This window comes from Barbus barbus, assembly GCF_936440315.1.
Source record: "Barbus barbus genome assembly, chromosome: 44".
Taxonomy (NCBI): domain Eukaryota; kingdom Metazoa; phylum Chordata; class Actinopteri; order Cypriniformes; family Cyprinidae; genus Barbus; species Barbus barbus.
Window position 1 is genome coordinate 17,144,812 of NC_136722.1, and position 19,482 is coordinate 17,164,293.

The 19,482-nt window shown below is 36.9% G+C and overlaps 1 protein-coding gene across 8 annotated transcripts in view; it reads right to left on the reverse strand.

The window, feature by feature from the left end:
* Positions 1-18,199, reverse strand: part of pde7a (phosphodiesterase 7A) — a 29,524-nt gene extending 11,325 nt beyond the window's left edge. For 5 of the 8 annotated variants that reach the window (XM_079406650.1, XM_079406649.1, XM_079406648.1 and 2 more), the window contains exon 1: positions 17,243-18,199. In XM_079406650.1, coding sequence (XP_079262776.1) covers positions 17,243-17,380 — 138 coding nt within the window. In that variant the 5' untranslated portion in view covers positions 17,381-18,199. Of the gene's footprint in view, positions 1-12,074; positions 12,150-12,333; positions 12,413-17,242 lie in introns of those variants that run through there. The other 3 variants (XM_079406652.1, XM_079406653.1, XM_079406651.1) reach the window with 3 other exon arrangements.
* Positions 18,200-19,482: the final 1,283 nt, after the last annotated feature.

Consider the following 19,482-nt stretch of genomic DNA (forward strand, 5'->3'; position numbering starts at 1 on the left):
TATCAGATCATTAGGCCTCCTTTTCAAGTTTATTTAACTATTCAAGTAGTCATGCAATGAAAAGAGTGTGCAAGTTGTCCTATATCTCCAAACGCCACTTATTTGAGTGACTGGTCAATCCGTGACTTAAAAACTCAATCTTACTATAATCACGTGAGAGAAACAATTCCCAGCAGCAGGAGGAAGCTGGAGCAGAAGCCTGCTTCACTGAATTAAACCTGCATCATTTGTCCAGTGTAATCTGCTCTCCTGTCCATTACGCTTCCACACTGGGCCATTCAGAGATTAATTCAAGAATAGACACTCGCACCGCTGCTCATTATGCAGATGCAAGTGTGACTGGCTGTCCCAGAACAGTGGGCGGAGCTTTCTATGACCACAGCACTCGAAAGAGGCCTTTGTGTGCCAAACACGTAGTTTCCGTACTCATTGTTTCTTAAAGGTAGCACAGGCTTATTTTTTAAGATGTTACAGAAACTGCTAGCACAAAACTCAACTAGATGACAGCATAAAGGCTGCTTTGTAATAGGACTTGATGAACATCCACCTTTCTTTGTTTCTGGCAAGTACTCATCCATGTGAACTTAAAATCACAAGGGGATCCTTTGGAGAAGATGATGCGGAGAAAGGTTTGGTGTGAATACACAAGACCTGGCACGTCTTGTGCCGTCATATACCCAAAAAGAACCTGTGTATACACAGACAAAGAGAAGCACTTGAGCGCAGCTTTTAGATGGCTGGTCAGGGTGTCCCCAGATGGCATACAATTCAGTCTCTGACGTCAATGGACTGAACCAATTTGCATACTTGATTTTTATCCATTAACAGCCCTCTCGAGCCTCTGCCCAATAAAACTGCAAATGCACAAAACTAAGGCTGTCACTAAAGATGGGTAATAATAGCCAAAGAACATCTCAGCCTTGTGACAATATCTCTGCATTTACGTTCTGGTTTTCGGTCCAACTATTTCATACAGAAACTGTTGCCATATTTAATGCAAGTATTTTATAAAAACACTTTATTTTTTATTTTTAAATATATATATATATATATATATATATATATATATATATATATATATATATATATATATATATATATATATATATATAAAAATACCCAAAAAATCAATACATCTCTATACAATATTTATTTAATTTACATCTGAATTTATATCTGTCTGTCTCTGAAATGACATGAAGAAACAGAACAAACTGAGACAGACTAAATCCAGAAGAACTGTGGCAACATCTCGAAGATGCTTCAAAAAACCTACCTGCAATGAGTTTCTTCATGTCATTTCACACTATCTATCTATCCATCACCACAGCAAAAAATGATATGCTAATGGACATTTGACTGCATTTCAAAAGTTAAATATTATAATAAATAGTAACCAAATCACACCAATTTCATCTAGCCATTACTATTAAAATCCCTAAACACGACTGTGAGAAACAACTACAAAGATGATTTCTGTACAATACGCTCGTCGCTCATGTAATCCTGTGGCAAGTGCATTCATTAAAAATGAAAGACAGAGGGTTTGGTAATCTGCAGGTGGTCATTATTCGGTCATTATAGGCCAGTCTGCAGTTTGAGAACAGGCCTTGTAAACAGGTCTTAACTGATGGCAGTGCTTTGTGTTAAGTTATTAACCAGTGGAACAGAAGTGAATATACAGGCTACAAAAACAACTGCGCCTTGCAGTAACCCTCATATGACATTTTGACATCCCCTATCTGTAATAACTACCATCAAGCCGGTGAAAAATGAGACGAGTCATCCGCTATTGCTGCGGCAGTATTTTATTATCAGCAAACTCAGTGTTTACACACATTGCTTGGTGTTTTTGCGTGTGAGTAATTTCTACCAGGGGGCTGAGCGGGGCATGACAAACCACCCAGCCGTGCCCATATGGGCTCAGCACACGAGCGGCATCAGCACAGCCGGACATGGAGCATGAACGGAGGAGTTTAATTTCTTGGAGAGACCAACGTCGCTTTGCGCCAGCGAGGCGTGACGGTCTGTGCTGTTTTGCTGACTTTCAGAGAGGTGGCTAGAGGCCCAAACAAAAAATAATAATTATAAATTGGGAGTTCAGCAGAAATGATCAAAAAATATTTAAAGTAAGCGGATTTTAAATTTATAGCAAAACAGTTCCCTGAATTGAGCTCGCAACAGACAAAAACAAACATCAGTCTTTACTCAGCCTTTCATGGAAACTTTTATCCACAACAAACTGCAAATAATTTTTTGAGAGCAGTTTAATAACTAACTCAGTTTAAAAAAATAGAAGAAAAAAAATCCACCACCACCACATTTAAAATAACAGTTACATCAGAATACCAGAATAATTGTAAAGTATACCATCATTAATAAATAATGACAAATAATAAACAATGAAAACGGGATAATTAGATAAAACTAAATAAAAGCTAATAAAATGGTTCTAAATACTTAGCAAAAATGAGTGCATTAAAAAGTTTAAGTATACCTTATTAATAATATTCAGGTGTAGATATTGCAGCTTACAGTGTACCTCAGTCTTGATTTTCGGGCAAAAATATATACTCGAAAACAAGTATTTTTGACAATTAACTGCGAAGAAGCATAAAAATACCATAGGTCTACATTTTATTCCTCTGTAAAGGGTTAAAAGGTACAAGGTCTAGTAGTACAAGTAGTAAGACCAGACCAACATGGGTGGATGTGTATTATTCAAGACTTACTTTAACTACATGACACTTAAAATAAACTGAAAAAGTTTCGACTCATCCTTGTCACCAAGCCAAACCAAACCCAGACTAACTTTTGCTTCGAAATACAGTGGAATTTTTTTTTAAATGGCGTTAAATGGAGCAGAAAGTGCTAGACTTAGTTTAAAGTAGAAATTTAAAGAATGTGCTAAAAAAATGTATAAGTCAAATTGAACAATCCAAAGCACTACAGATAGTAGAAGTAGCAGGTTACTATTACAGTTACTGTTTATTTGTACAGTTTCTCTAAAATATGTATTTAAGAACACGTTTTAGCCACAAAAATCTAACCAGATAATGTCAAAAGTTGGTCAAAAGTTTCTTAGTTGTCTAAACACTGTTGCGTCTGTCTGACTCAAAGCCTCAGGTGAACCTGAAACTCAAACCCATCCAGCTAGTTTGTTCAACAATTCATTCTTTTATGTGTCGTTCACTGATGTTTGTTAAATGCCTCATTGAGACCTAGCATTCAACTAAAGTATTTAGACGATCAACATCTCAAAAATGCATGTAGTCACGCCTACTTCACCATGATACCAGGCATTTGCAATGCAAATTAATTGCTTCATCGTATCATAATAAAACAGCACATGCTCGTGACTGGACAAGCAGTCAAAAAAATTAAATGTGAGAACATCTATCTACAATGACATAAATGCAAAACATTCCATATTTTATCTCTAGAATGAATCCTAGGCGTGTTAACTCTGTTTACAAGATGGACCATTGTGATACGTTAGGTTTCACAATGTGGACAACAACTGCGGTCACCATTTACGTAGTTTTAATATGTAGCGGTCAAATGTTTGACATATGCCATTTTTTAGGGGCGCTCCATCTACACTTTCAGCATTGTTTGACTCACTGTCACTGTGAAGATTTATAATGGACCGTATCAGTTATCAGACATTTTTTAATTTATTGGTATTAGCTAATAATATATGTAATTTAATAGATATCAATATAATTAGATAATCATAAATAAATATAATGAATTAAACATTTATATTATAAATCAACTTTATAGTATTGACTTTCTTTTGATTTCTGGTGAAACATCAGACTTCTTTCTGGTGATTTATGCCATATTTTCATTAGGCTGTTTAAAACCCACCCCTATTTTTTATATCATCTGCAACCTCTCATTCATTTTAGAGTGCTACACAAACATCTCAAAATCCAATCAACAACCAATGGATAAAATTTCTCAATAACCCCTTTAAACTCAGATGTACATCAAAATACAGAAGAAAGGATCTGTTGCAACTTCTATTTAATCGTGACTTCAGTCAAATTACTCAAGGAGAATCCCAAATCCTCAAGGTTCAATCCCAAAGCCTACCTGCACAGTACACCAACTTCAGGAACAGCTCCACTGGGAAAACCTGATGTAAAGTGCCTTGCTCAGAGGAACTATGATAACCAAGACAAGTTTAGTGATTCCTATTCCTTGGAAGTTTTCATACAACCTTCATGCCACTGACTCCAACTGATTACCACAATTTATCAACTCAATATGTCCAAATGCTGATTAAATGTATGCATTTCTTGCTACAGCAAACATAACTGCTTTGATGGTGGTAAAAGGCATGATTACCACCTTTTATGAAGCTCTTGAGGAATTTTAGCAATGCTTTGAGGGGTCTATTTGAACAGGTTAGCAGGCCTACAAGCCAATTATTGACACAGCGTTTGGATGCGAAACAAGTTAAGGGCTTGTGTGAAGAGGGACGGAGCCCAATCAATTCACCAAAAGACTTCACAGTAACACGCCACAACCACAGCGGACTCCATTCCACACCGCCGTCTCCTGCTGGAGGTTCGACTGAGGCCTTCAAACAGGAGAAAACACCATCACCACTTCCTTTAAACTAATCCAGGAAAAGGCAGTTGGAAAATTATTCAGCACTTTGTTCCTCTTCGTTTACCACATGGACTGCCTGACAAAAACAACATTTCAAGATAAAAAAAAATTATTTATTTGGATAATCATTGGGACCAGAACAACATTGGTGAATGTCTATAAATTGAGATGTAACTACATGAGACTTGACTGCAAAAACTGAAAGAGGTTCAAATTCATTCATCATCTGCAAATAAAGCACTGTTTCCAACCCATATGTTCAAGGATAAAATCGTCACTTCCTGGAAAACTGGCCCAAAGTATCAATACTACAATAGAAGTTGCTGCAATCAGGAAAGCAAGTATATTTTTTTCCTACATAACAAATGACTTGTACCTCAGAGCGTACAGATGAAGCTCAATAACAAACGCTGTCATATTATCTTGCTTTCAGACGATTTGAGGTTTGGGTGCGCAAACATGCAAAACATGGAAGGAGATTTTACCAAATCTTTTTGAAAACAGACCTTGGCCGAGGCATTTCAAAATAACAAAAAATCATTCAAAATAACATTTGAGGATGGCGCCAATAGCCTCGTGGGCAGCGTAGCGACATATAGCGTTGTTGCGCTTTGGGTGTCCCAAGTTCGAGTCCTGGCTTGTGGCCATTTCGCTCTCGCTCTCTCTCTCCCACTTCACTTCCTGTCTACATACTGTCCTGTCGTAATAAAGTCAAAAATCAGCCAAAAATAAATCTTAAAAAATAAATAAATAAAATAAAAATAACATTTGAGATGGCGTGTGATGAGATCGGTTCACTGCTTAATTCCATTATCCAATCTCATGGTTCGTTGAGGCAAAGTCTCAAGACTTTTTTGGTGTACATCAAGGAATTTATTTGGTAAATTTATTGGAGGGGTGGGGGGGGTGGCTATTGATCTTATTTTAAATGATTAATGCGTTTGATTAATTTTTTTAACAGAATAAATCAATCTGCAATCAATGGATAAAACTGAGCCCCCATCCTACAGTTTTTTCTTTTTCAATAATCTGTTAAAGTTGGACCACAATATAGGAAAAAAGATCTGTCGCAACTTCCGTTTAATGGCGAATTTAATCCAATTACTCAAGCAATCATTTTATCCCAAAGTCAAAACAACAAACCCCAATCTTGCATTCAGGTCTGCCTCCATCCACTCAAAAACCGACATACAAAACCACATTTTTTTCTCTTTTCCGATAATCTGTTTCATTAATAAATCACAATACAGAAGAAAAGATCTGTCGGTACTTCGGTTGCATCACAACATTAAAGTTTATAACTTTAATAAATCTATATAAAATGTATATGGTCTCTTCTGTGTTTATCTCTGAAACAAAATAATGCATTTTACCATATCAGAATTAAACCATAAACTGTTTGATTAGTCCATGCCAGATGTTCACAAAGATGAAAGCAAGTGTAACACGTTTTACAACTCAAATACTGAACATAACCGAATGGAAAATTCGTTCACTCTTCCAAGGTGACTGCTATGGTTGGAGCCATGGCGAGCGGGTCTGTATGCGGTTCGGTGGGGTTTCCTCACTGACTCATAATCTCTACTTGATTAGCAAACCCCATGCGAGCAACTTTCCAAGTGAAGTTATCTGTAAGTCACGATCTGTATCTGATCTAGATCCACAAAACAAAGCATTCGGCCTATTAACAGAGTTAGTTTTCGCTCCAAAACATACGGAGAACAGTTGTTAAGGGTTATCGCGTAATAAACGCCGAGCCAACTAGGAAATCCACCGAAACCTACCTTAGAAAAAATCCATCTGACAAGAATCATGATTATAGACCAAATCAGAGCTATTCCCATTTGACCTTGTGAAAACTGTGGATCATAGTCTCTGTGTCAGTTTGTGTGCAGGTGTTACAGTGTATGTCAGTATGTGGGTGTATGGATTTCCGTACGTGGGTTTGCGTGTGTGCGCGACTGTAGATGGCCGGAGACCAGCTCAAGGCCCAGACAGAATGCGTGCTGAGCTTAGTGCAGCTGTCTTAGTTGTACACACAAACGCACACACTTAAACGAGCTGCCCGTGTTAGACCTAAATGTCTCTCTCTCTTTCTCTCTCTCTCATACACACTCACACACAGCCACCTAGCAACAGCCAACCAGACCAGCAGTGCCACTGACGCACATGATGGGAGGGGTTGGCAGGAGGAGAGCATGTTAGAGTCTCCTCATCAGCAGTGCAGAAAGCAGACTGTATGCTTTATTTTCTGAATAAAACACTGTCAGCTTCTCTGCCGCCTTGTAATCAAAGATGTGTGCTTGCTATCATGGAGCATATTTATTTTTCATTTGTGTTTTTGTGACCTCAAGGACTCACTTCTCATAAGAATCTGGTTCAAGGATCTATTTGGAGCAAGATTTATTTTTTACTTTTTTTTTTTTTTTTTACATATTCAGTCAATATATAAACTCCATATACAGTCTATAAATGTGTTAAAATATTTATCACTGTATAAAATTAAAACTATTATGATGAATATCTTTATATATTATAAATATGTATATTTTATAATACTTGATCATATTCACCACTATGACAATGCAAACTTGCTATTTTACACAATATTAAGTCACAGTGCATCAAATAACAGGCTGCATTGTTATGCGTACATTTATTTTTGCATTAATTTAATTAACTGTAATGATTAAAATTAGCATTAAATCATAACTTTAACAAATGTTCATGGTTTAATAAGAATAATTACAAACAAATTATTCTAAAAAAATCTTTCATCAAAATAAACGAACATGCTCCAACTCTAAAATGATTTTTCAGGTCTATTTTTCAACCCCTTGCCTCAAAAATAAAAATGCAAAACCAACTTTTTTAGCACAATATTCACTTTACACAAATAAAATGTTGCAAACACCATTTCATTTGGACTTTAATAAAAAATAGTAAACTTTTCAACAAAATGAAGTGAATCTATTGTTCAGCACAAGCCAAAAACATAATGATTTGTTTTCAGGTTTTAAGCGTGGCTTGGACTCATTTTAGGAACAGGTGTAACAAGCTCCCTCTCTCAGACCAAAGTTGGCCTGTCTTTGCAGTGACATCACCGCATCTATCTGTGGAGAAGCATTTCCATAAATAGCAGAACGGCAAGTTGGATGAGCCGAACCCCCGCAAACCACAGTCACAGAAAACAGACTTTTATCACAACTCAAAGACACTAACGGCCCCGTTTCGCAGAAGCGAGCCACATTCGAACCTGCCAATAGCATGTGTGGAATGAGCGTCACAATCACATATCATTCCTATTTAAACATCTTCGCTTACAGTCCGGGAAAACCCCACCGCTACGTCCAAAACCCAACATCCTCTCTGCTTTAAATGTTTCTCCCAGTACAGACTTACTGGCACTCATGTAAATGTGAGATCAATGACATGGGAGTTGCACGCTAGGTCACATGTCTAATAAACAGCACAGCTGACGATCTGCGTATTTGCAGTCGAGAGCTTAACGGCTGAGAGAGGGGCCATCACAGCTGTGGATTCCTGAGTCAAACACAGGAAGTGTAATGATGGAGAGCATGACGTGGTCCTCATGAGGCTCCTGTTCCTGACCCCGTGCTCTCGTAGCCTCATTTCGTGAATGTAATATAGCCTGTTCGGACAGAAAAAACACATTCAACATTTCTGAGTGATCTGTTTGATACTAGTCCAAGGTCTGCCAACATTAAAACTGATTACAGTGGTTACAGATTAGGGTTTGGACCAAAAACCAGAATCAGCTCTTATCAGCACCACATTTACAACTTTGCAGTCTGAGAAGCTTTTTGGGTGGCCAATTTGTGAAATCGCATAGAATGAATCTCAAAATATTGCCTGAGTCACTTTTTTTTTTGTAAGAAAAAATATATATTTTACATTAAAAAATCTTTGTAATTTATCTTTGTTATAAAAAAATAAGAAAAATAATATTATAAAAAAAAATTAATTTAATTAAATAAAGCTTTCCATTGATGTATTGTTTGTTAGGATAGGACAATATTTGGCCGAGATACAACTATTTCAATATATGGAATCTGAGGGTGCAAATAAATATCGAAATATTTAGAAAATCACCTTTAAAATGGTCCAAATTAAGTCCTTAGCAATTGCATATTACCAATCAAAAATTAAGTTTTGATATATTTACGGTAGGAAATTTACAAAATATCTTCATGGAACATGATCTTTGCTTAATATCCTAATGATTTTTGTCATAAAAGAAAAATCTATAATTTTGTCCCATACTATGTTTTTTTGGCTATTGCTACAAATATACCCGTGCAACTTAAGAATGGTTTTGAGATCCAGGGTCACATATAGGTGTACAATAGGTGTATTTAGCAGGACCATTCAAGAAATTGAATGAACAAATATAAAAATAAAACACTATATAGTTCTTCAGTCAAGAATAGTAAGTGATTTTTCTCTTTGCGCTTTGTTGTTTTATTATCGTTCAAGGAATAGTTCACTCAAAAATAAAAATTCTGTCATCTATCTGTCAATTCTGTCAGTGTTTATTTTTTATACCACCATTTATTCACTCAAAAGTTGTTTTAAACCTGAACAAGTTTCTTTTTTCTGCTGAACATAAATGCTATTTTGAAGAACGTGGGAAACCAAACAGTTGCTGGTCCACAGTGACTTCCATAGTATTTTTCCTACTACCAAATTTAATGTGGACCAGCAACTGTTTGGTTTCCCACGTTCTTCAAAATATCTTCTTTTGTGTTCAGGACAAGAAGAAATTAATACAGGTTTGGGACAACATGTGAGTAAATAATGACAGAAATAAAATCTTTGGGTGAACTATCCCTTTAATAACAGTCGGCAGAATGTTTAGTACTATCCCTTTAAGACCTGAACGCATCTAATATACAGGCTGTTTTTCTCTTAACTGTTTACTTTCATTCTAGACATCATCAATAGTCCATATGTAAACCTTGTGCGTTTTGACAGTATTAGCGCAAAAGATAACTTAGTTCAGTAATCAGGTGCTGTTTGACAGGCTTTTTAGTGCGTGTGCTTCAATATTTAACCGGCAAGGCTTTAAAGCACATGCAAATAATGTACTTTTATGACTGCGAATAAGTTCAGTGTCTCATGAGTGTAACTCTATGGCTGAGTTAACACTGATGTGAATGTATGTGGCGTACAGTGTATTGAGACGGAGGCACCAGAACTGCAGCTGATAGAATGTGCGCTATAGCACGATACTACGATATTTCTTCAAAAGCAGATCGTGGAGACATTTGTATCGACCATGATCAAAAATCGACATATCGCACACCCCTAAGCTGATACAATTATTTTTTTGCATCTATAAATATTTGTGACCCTGGACCACAAAACCTTAAGTCTTAAGTGTACATTTTTCATTGATGTATGGTTTGTTAGGATAGGACAATATTTGGCCGAGTTACAATATTTGAAAAACTGGAATCTGAGGGTGCAAAAAAAGTCAAAATATTGAGATAATCGCCTTTAAAGTTGTCCAAATGAAGTTCTTACCAATGCATATTACTACTCAAAAATGAAGTTGATATATTTACAGTAAGAAATGTACTAAATATCTTCATGGAACATGATCTTTACTTAATATCCTAATGATTTTTGGCATAAAAGAAAAATCTATAATTTTGTCCCATACTATGTTTTTTTGGCTATCGCTACAAATATACCCCAGCGACTTCAGATTGGTTTTGTGGTCCAGGGTCACATTTGATTTATACTTTAGTCAATGTTTTGGCCATAAAGCATTTCCAAGTTCCCTAAAAGGAGTCCCTAAAAGTCTTATGGAATCCTTTTTTTCTTGCTGATATATGTTTAAAAATTAGGCGTTTTATTTCATATTGATCCAACTTGACTTAGTATCAAATGCAACAAAGGCCAGCACAATAAGGTCATCTCAGGTCGGGTGTGCCACAGGGTTGCAGCATTCATTCCTCTAAGCACGTATCTGCATTTTTTTTTTGCTTGAAAGCGATAACGGTCAGTTTATAGTCAAGCTCCAACTTATTTATTCCTCTTGTCTAATTGCAGGCAAGAAAAAAAAGGGAGTGGGTTCATGACAGAACAAGCAAACAAAAGAGGAAGCCAGACAGATTCCCATTAAACCTTATCCAACGCTGTGCTTTTAAACTCACTCAGATTAAAGGAACAGGCCTCGGAGACGGCTCATAAATTCAAAGCGTCCTCATGAGTTATAGCACCATGCTGTGAGATGCTGGATAACGGTAGTGCACATTCCTGTAAGTGCCAAGCCATAAACGCTGTTTTTACTGCACAGGTTATAGAGTCGGTCAGGTCGCAATATAAACTAACTTATTAGTTAAGTACACCTGCACTTTCTTTTCTTTCTTCATGTGGTTCCAAACCTGTATGACTTTCTTCCTCATTTATTTATTTTTTGTGCATACAATGAATGTCTATGGGATCAAAAGTTGTTTTGGACCCAATGACATTCATTGTGTAGACAAAAACAGCTAAAACATTGTTCAAGATATCTTCTTGTGTGCAACTTATTAAGTACACTGCACTATATTCAATTTCTTGAGATTGTTCCAAACCTGTTTGACTCTAGTCATAGAGGTTTGGAAAAACACGAAGGTGAGTCAATGCTGACATTTTTGCATGAACTATTAAGCAATACCAGTAAACTGTGTCAAAGCTGTGGTTGCTCCTACTGTTCAACTTCTCAACACATTGTGTAACAACACAGCGTTCTCAATGGCAAATGAGGTGGCCTTACTGCGAGACGGCAAAACAATTTGCTGATGGCCGTTTTGTAGTGCAACAAGGATTAACATTCAATGGTCACTTCGCTGAGCCAACAACAGAGTCGACAAGCCAAAGAGAGCTCAATGCAAGGGATTGTTTTTACAGAAATGCCACCCGAACATCCACCCAAATCAAATAATATTTTTTTTTATAAATTAATCAATTAATATCAACCTTATTGTATGTAATTCTATGTATTATTCATGTAATTTAAATACTTTATACAGATATAAACAAACTTAAATTTAAATGATAAAATCAAAGTATATCTAGACAAAAAAAATAAAAAAATAAAAATCACTACATATTTTTGGAGTAGCATCATGAATAAGAATTACACAAAAAAGTAGGCTACAATGTGTTTAATGTGCAAAAATGCCACGCAAACAAAATATCTCAGAGGCCCATATGTAAGGAAAATGACATCAGGATGGAGCAAGAAAATCTTTCAAGCGAGATACTGAATGCCTGTCAACAAGGGTGGAGATTTGCGTCATTTCCAAACGAACGCAAAACTTTAATGCACAAGATTGACCTGAACAACAAAAAAACCCCAGAAACAATCAACACAGCAAACTCAACTGAAAGTTAATGCTGAATGTGAAAGCAGTCTTGGCAGTGCAAGGGTTACTCACACATTTACACACATCAGCAGCAGGTTGTGAAATACTGAAAACCGAACAGCTCCCTCTACATTCTTACCACATCCTGAAACTACGTCAGTCTAACAGCACAGCACAAAAAAAACTTTATCGCATGAGTGAGATAAACAAACTCCTCCTCGCCCTGTCTGCACCACCAAACACGGCTGATATGACCTCCAACAAATGCAATTCAAGCAAGCATGCTGGCCTTCCATCCACACACACACACACACACAATGATGTGATATACCTTTGGCTCTCCACTTGCAAACTAGCTGCCAACGGTGTCAGTGAGAGCCCACAGATATGGCGGACACACCGGAGGACCGCAATGCTTCACATGCCGCTCGGGAACGGGCTGCTCTGCCTAAATGGCAAAAACATGCTGTCGAGCTGCTGATAAGTCATTGACGCAGTAAAGTAATGCAGCACATGAATAAGTGTGTGAATCACGAGCACAGGCACATCAGAGACACGGCAACTGCCTTAACCTGCTAGAAAGCACGGCATAATCTGACATGTTACTGGGATTCTTGAAAACACACTGCAATTACTAAACACAATGCAAGTGGCGTTTTTCCATTCCCTGGTCTTTGTTTTTTCAAGTGTGTTTGGTCCGCATGTATGTGTAACGCTGCTAAAATCATAGACTGTGACAGATATCGCAACACCCTTGTTTTTGGGAAGCCATTCGTTGGTTTACAAAAAGCATGTTTGAGAAAAACAAGTGTGGGAGAAGTTGAGAGGGGAAAAAGAGTGAAGAGAAGTATGACGATAGAGAGCGAGAGATCCTGGCCATCTGTGATGTTGGCTGCAGCCCAAACCACTGCCCCCAGAGTCCAGGCACATGCTTAACTACCTCCCTCTGCAATGGTAGCCAAACAAACACAGCAGCGAGGGGCACCTACACACAAGCGTTGAAACAGTCACTTATGTTTTATGACTGCACAAACACAAAAATTCAGTGTTTACAAAAAGATAATTGCCCTGCCTCTATGAGCCTGCAAAGTGTGTGTATAACCGTCTAAACGCTACTGCTCCAACTCTGAGGAGCTGTTTGTGACATACAGCAATCTGTTGAATGGTGTGCTTTATAGCTGATGCATGGAGATGTTAAAACACTTTCTCTTATCACTAACTGTGCAGAAACCATTCTTAATTTTAGCAAAAACTGTAAAAACTGTGGTTCAAAGTTATTCTGTTTGAATGGCACGACATAGCAAACTGCCTAGAGACTAAAATTGTCTAGCTTTTAGTCTATGCCTGTTGGCTCTGAAGCCATTTATATGCTGGTATTCTTCTATAAAAAGAACTTCTAGCAGACATACATATATATATGTATATATATATATATATATATATATATATATATATATATTTTTTTTTTTTTTTTTTTTTTTTTTATATATATATATATATATATATATATACACACATACATACACACATACATACACACGCACAAATGTGGACACACTAAATACATTTACAATTAGTATTAAAATGTATTACTGTTGTTTGCATAAAATATTAATAGTAATACACTAAATATATATTATGTGTACATAAATACATTTACAATGTTAATATTAATATTGTATATATTATTATTTGCATGAAGCATATACTACTAATAATAATATAATAAAAAATCCTATTTCTAATAGGAATAATAATAACAATATGTTAATGTTATCATAGTAAATGGCATCAGTGGTATTATTATAAATGTTAATATTATCACAGCAAATGGTATAATTGTATACACCTTTAAAATACAATAATAATACATAAAATACATATTTTAAGTATGTACATATGTCGATTTACAATTATAATATTAACATTTATTATAGCTGTAGATATAAATATATATTTTTACATTATATACACACAAATATTTGTATTTATTTAAATGTGTATAAAATGTGTATGCAAATATTCCATTAATATAATATTCATATTGATTATATTATAATTATTTTTTATTGCATAAAATGTATGCTTCTACTCCTACTTCTACTGCTAATAAATATTTATTATACATAACATATAATTATAACACTTTCAGATGAGCAGAGCAAAAATATTGATGACTCATCTTGCACTACTATCAAATCAAATAAACCAAACTGCCAACAACTAGGAATAGCAATTTGCATGGTTTATGAATGTGACGTTACTAAAGCCTACATCAACGCAGGAAATTACACTTGAGATTTCAAGTAATTTAACAAGGTATCGAATCATTTAAACTGAATATACATATGACATGACTAGAAACAGTGACCTTAACTTGGTGGAAAGCTGGGCTACAGATACAAATCCAAGACCTGGCTGATCTCATCTTTACATAGATAGTGGCTGCACTGCAAGCTGGGCTGGGAACAGTTTATTCGTAACTACAGAAATCCCAAATACACAGCCCTTCCATACGGAGGGAGCACAAAGGCCCGGACTTGTCAAGACGACCGAGGGCCAAGAAGAGCCGCTCTGGGTCTATCCCACATTCCACCCACAGATGAAATTCCAGCGAAAATCCAGGCAGAGCTTTGGTTGGTTTCAGAGCAAGCTCTCTGGGAGGCACTTAGTCAGGCATTGTGTTTTTAGAGAAGGCGGTTGTAGCTGCTGGGCTTTCATGCATGCAACATAACAGACAGAGATAAGAGACAAATGCTTTTTGCACAAAGCTTGCCAAAGCAATGCCATTAAGAGAGGCAAATAGGTCTCAATGCATTCTGGGTCAAACTCCCAATGGACCTCAAAATTGTATTAAAAACCAAGGGAAACTATTATTCCACTGGCAGAACACCTGTTAGGATGGAGAGCGAGTCAAAAAAAAACCTATGATGCAATGCTAATGCGGTTATTGTTGTTATTTATAACAATTCCAACCAATCAGCAATCACTAGTTTGACTAGAAAAGCAGTTGCCAAATACATTTGCATATGAATGACTTAAGAGATGCTGATAGCATCTGGTAGACTGAGAGCACCAGGGGCAGTTGAGGCAATACACTGGACAGAAGGGTTATCTAATCTAACTCCCAATACAAGCGGTTGCTTGGTGACATGACCCTTATTATTGACTGACTACATCTTAAATTCTGGGCCTCGAAGCCCTGCAGGGCTTCTTTCACTAGCTAAGCATGTTATCTCTCACTGTGTGAGCTTGCTGCAAGACTAGTAAATTTATCATGTGCTTTATCAAGTACAGTGAGTGACAATCCTTTAACCTGGAGATATGCGTTATCTCTCATTAAAGGTTCAGTACAGGCCGACAATAGATTACAGTTCATCTTAAAAGCGTATGCACCGCCTTTATACTCGATATCTAGCACATGAAAGCATATTAATCAAAGTGCAAGCAACTGTTTTACTGCGTCATCACTTTATATTTATTTTAAAAAGCATGCAACACTTTATATCCATTTCAACATGGTTGAAAAAGATGCAATGCTACTTAACCCCTTCTATATCATATATGAACTACTAAAGCCTATCAATTATGAACATGATCAAAACTTTGCTGAAAAACCTGTTGCCCACACATCTACATTTTCTGAATTAATTTCTTAGCAAGTAAAAGACCTTTTAGTATAATTCTAAAACTATCCCCCTTTAGGTCATGTTTTTTTGTTGTGAAATCTTTAATGATTTTTAAAGTAAACATACAGCTTTCGTAATATTGTTAGTACTATTTAAAGATGCACATTTCTTACATATCACTTAGTATATTTACTTGACCATCCATTTTTTTTGACAAATCATGTTAAAATGTGTTGTTGAAACATGATACAACAGGCATTTCAGGAACGTTAATTTCAGGAACTTCATTGTATCATCATTGTATTGCACTGCATTATATGTTTTGAGTTTCAATCATAAAACTAGTGACATATTTATATGCATTATTTTTGTCCATATAAATAGCATCTGCACCAAATTGCATAATTTTGTTCAGTTTGGATCTCTGAGGTATTTTTCTTTCACAAATGTGAGCTCCATATTCTCACTATATGAGCCATGAAAGCCTGATGCATCAAATGTAATACAAAACATACACATATACAAACTTCAATAAACGTATATTCTTTTCTGACTACTATTTCACAGTGCTTACAGTGTTAAAAGCACCAGATGAATCATTCAGCTCGTTAGAGTAGCACAGAAACACCTAAAATCTCCCCAAAGGACACTGAGTAACAAGTTGCAAGAGGGCTGTCCAAGAGAATCCCCAACAAATTCAAACATCGTGTGTGTGGGGGGAGAGTGACACACTTTCAGCCTGAAAAGACTGTCAGCATGTGACCCAAAGGGACAACAAAACATATTTTGTGTTGCCAACACCACAGTATGACAGCGACAACAGACAATTAGGGAAAATAACGCTGTCTCTTGTCAAGCCCTGACACTTGGGGACTTCTGAGTAAATAAATCAAGACCCTGAACAAGCACAAGAATAATTGAGCATGAACAGAAATTGGGCCTCGTCTCAAAGCCTTGTGAGCTGCCTACCTAGTAGGGCTGAGAACAAAGAATCGGTTTCATTAATAAAAGATACCGGAACTAGAAGATTGTAAGAGGTTCGGTTTCACGAATGTGTAGTTATACTTCGCTAAAACAGTCTGAATCTACATTAAGAAACATACAGTAATCCGATTCCCCAAAAAATGACTCTTACGATCCGGTTCGTTTTAGTGAACCAAAAGCACTAATCAGTCTGAATGGCTGCTGAATTAAACAGACTCGCTAATCACTTGCAACTAATAGTTAAACATACACATCAGGAATTTTGTTGCGGTGTTCTTTAAAATAAATAAACAAATGAATGAAATGTGCTATCATTCATTAAAAAGTCATTTTATAACAGCAGTAAAAGCAACTTGAATTAGGCTACATTTCCTTTCTCCAACTATTTCTTCAAAAGTAGGCCTACTAAATCTATAGAACAGTCTAGATTGATAAATCCTCCTAGTAAATCGGAACCAAAACTGTTCCATTTCTACAGCAGGCAACATTTTAGAGTAACGTAACATTCGAGCGTTCCGAACATTCGAATAGTTCAGATGCTCCGACATGATTCGAACCGCGCGTCTGATTCTCTAGGTAGGCAGCTCGAGAGGTTTTGACACACAGCCAGGATGTTTTGTTCTTTACCTGTGACAGCTGCCTCGGGTCGGGGGCTCCGAATAAAGAGGAACTGGAGCTGAAACTAATGGCTCCCCTCCGGCTGAGAACATGTTTGGGAACCGGCCTGTCTAGAGGCAAAACCGGTAACTGATAACATAATTCCATTGAATAAAATCAACGCTATGGATCCGGATCAAAAATAATTCAAAAAATAATAAAATAATCAAAGGAATCAAAAGCAGGCGGAGAGGAGAACTTGCATGGAACTTGAGCGCTGTTTGCAACTCTCAAAAAGCACGGGAATCGCCTTTTTTAAATTGCAAATAAATAAAAATATATCAGTTTAAATGCTCAAGAGGCGAAGTGCTTCATTTTGTTCGGATCGATCTGGTTCTCGCGCACACCGCCGTCATTATTGATATGGTCCATATTTCCCCACGCGCGTGTCTCGTGCTCCATTTCACTCGATTTTTATTCATCAGGCTCGTTTTTCTTCCTTTCTTCTCCCTTTTCCCATGCAAAGACCACGGTCTGCGGGACGACGAGGCCTCTCCTCTATCTTTTTAGTATCTTTAGAAAAAAATGCTTCCTCATTTTTTAAACTCCGTCCAGTCGTGAATCATCATCATCCTGCAAATGGCTCCGCAGTCTCGTCTCCCAAATTAAAACAAAAGGCATGACTACTTCATACCCCGATGCTTGGAGGAGAGATCCGGCGAATATATAAAGAAATATACGTGAACTTGTTTCCGTTTAGCGACGGATTTCATTCAAGCTCCGCGCTGCATGAACATTTATTCTCCCTCTCTCATTTTTTTCAATGCAGACACACAGATAGCACACACTCAATGCAGCACTGTATATTAACCAGAAGAAAGTGGCCTTGGTGAAATAAAAACACGCCCCGCGACCACGCCGTGCGTGTGTTGTTGGCACATGCTGTTCGGTCAGTGTCAAAAAACAAAACGCAAAACGGGAAATAAATTACGCTTATTACGTACGACAGTCTCAGTTAGTCCTGAACATTGCAAGCTGTTTCCGAACATGCACCACCTGCGAAAGAGATGGGGTTGTACAGAAAGCGTTCGCAAAACGTCCTCGTCTCTCTGAGCCAATAGGCGCGCAGCAGTTCATGCAACGCCCATTCCCATTGGATTACATCGTACAGCGATTTTGAAACAGCGAATCTCATTGACGCTGCTTTCAAGACTGATTTATGCACTCGTTCACTGACTGTACGGACCTCAACAAGGGTATTCCACTACAACAGGGTTTGCCTTGCAGCCGGTCTACATCATTGCCAGTGATTACCTTTTCTCAGTATGAGTCATCCAGTTATTCGTGAGCAGTGGGCCACTGTTAACTTCTCTCAATAATAAAACCTATGAGTAAACGTGTTTTTTTATTTTTGAAAAAGAACATTTCACTCTTCATAGTTTCTTCCTTTCTCATTTTTTAAGGACCCTGCAGAAAAACATACCTTCAGCTCGCTTAAATTGTTCATCTGGTTAGCTGTTTGACCAGACCTACCGACTTAGGTTTCCTAAACCCTTCTAAAACCATGCTGAGAGACCATCTAAAGACCACCAAACCATCATACACTGGTTTAAGCTGATTTTTTTAGCAGGGTATAAAGAAACCTGGCAATCAAATGTATATATAATCCAGTGAAATGTAATGTTCATGTTATCGTATGTGGTAGGCCCGTGGCAGATCCGTGTGATTTACATTAACATTTAGCAGACGCTTTTATACAAAGAGACTTTCAAAGAAGAACAGAAGCAATTTGTCAAAAAGGCAACAATGTTCTTAATATAAAATGCCAGGTTTAAGAGGAGAAATGCTCAAAATAAATGTTTTTTTTCTTCTTTTGTGTGTGTGATTACACATACACATAAGCTCGTTTCTTTCTTCCAGTTTTGCCTTTAGAGTGTTTGTTTGCTTAAGACGTAAACGTACCACAGAGAACTTTGTAAGTTTAAACAATAAGCATGTAGTCAGGCATTACCAGATAATTGCATGACAACACAGTCAATAGCAGTCTCTAAGTATCACATTGTGTGCTGAGGTACAATTTGCATGGAAACGCAAGTCATAATCATGAACTAAGGCTTATGGTCTGTTACAGTTTCAACAAAAATATTAATGTGAAAAAATACACACTTAGGTTTACTAACTGAAATTCATCCTCAAGGTAATTGTGTAAGCCAAATAATAGTTAACACTGTTAAAAATAAAAGTTCTTTATTAGTTCTCTATGGCTCCAT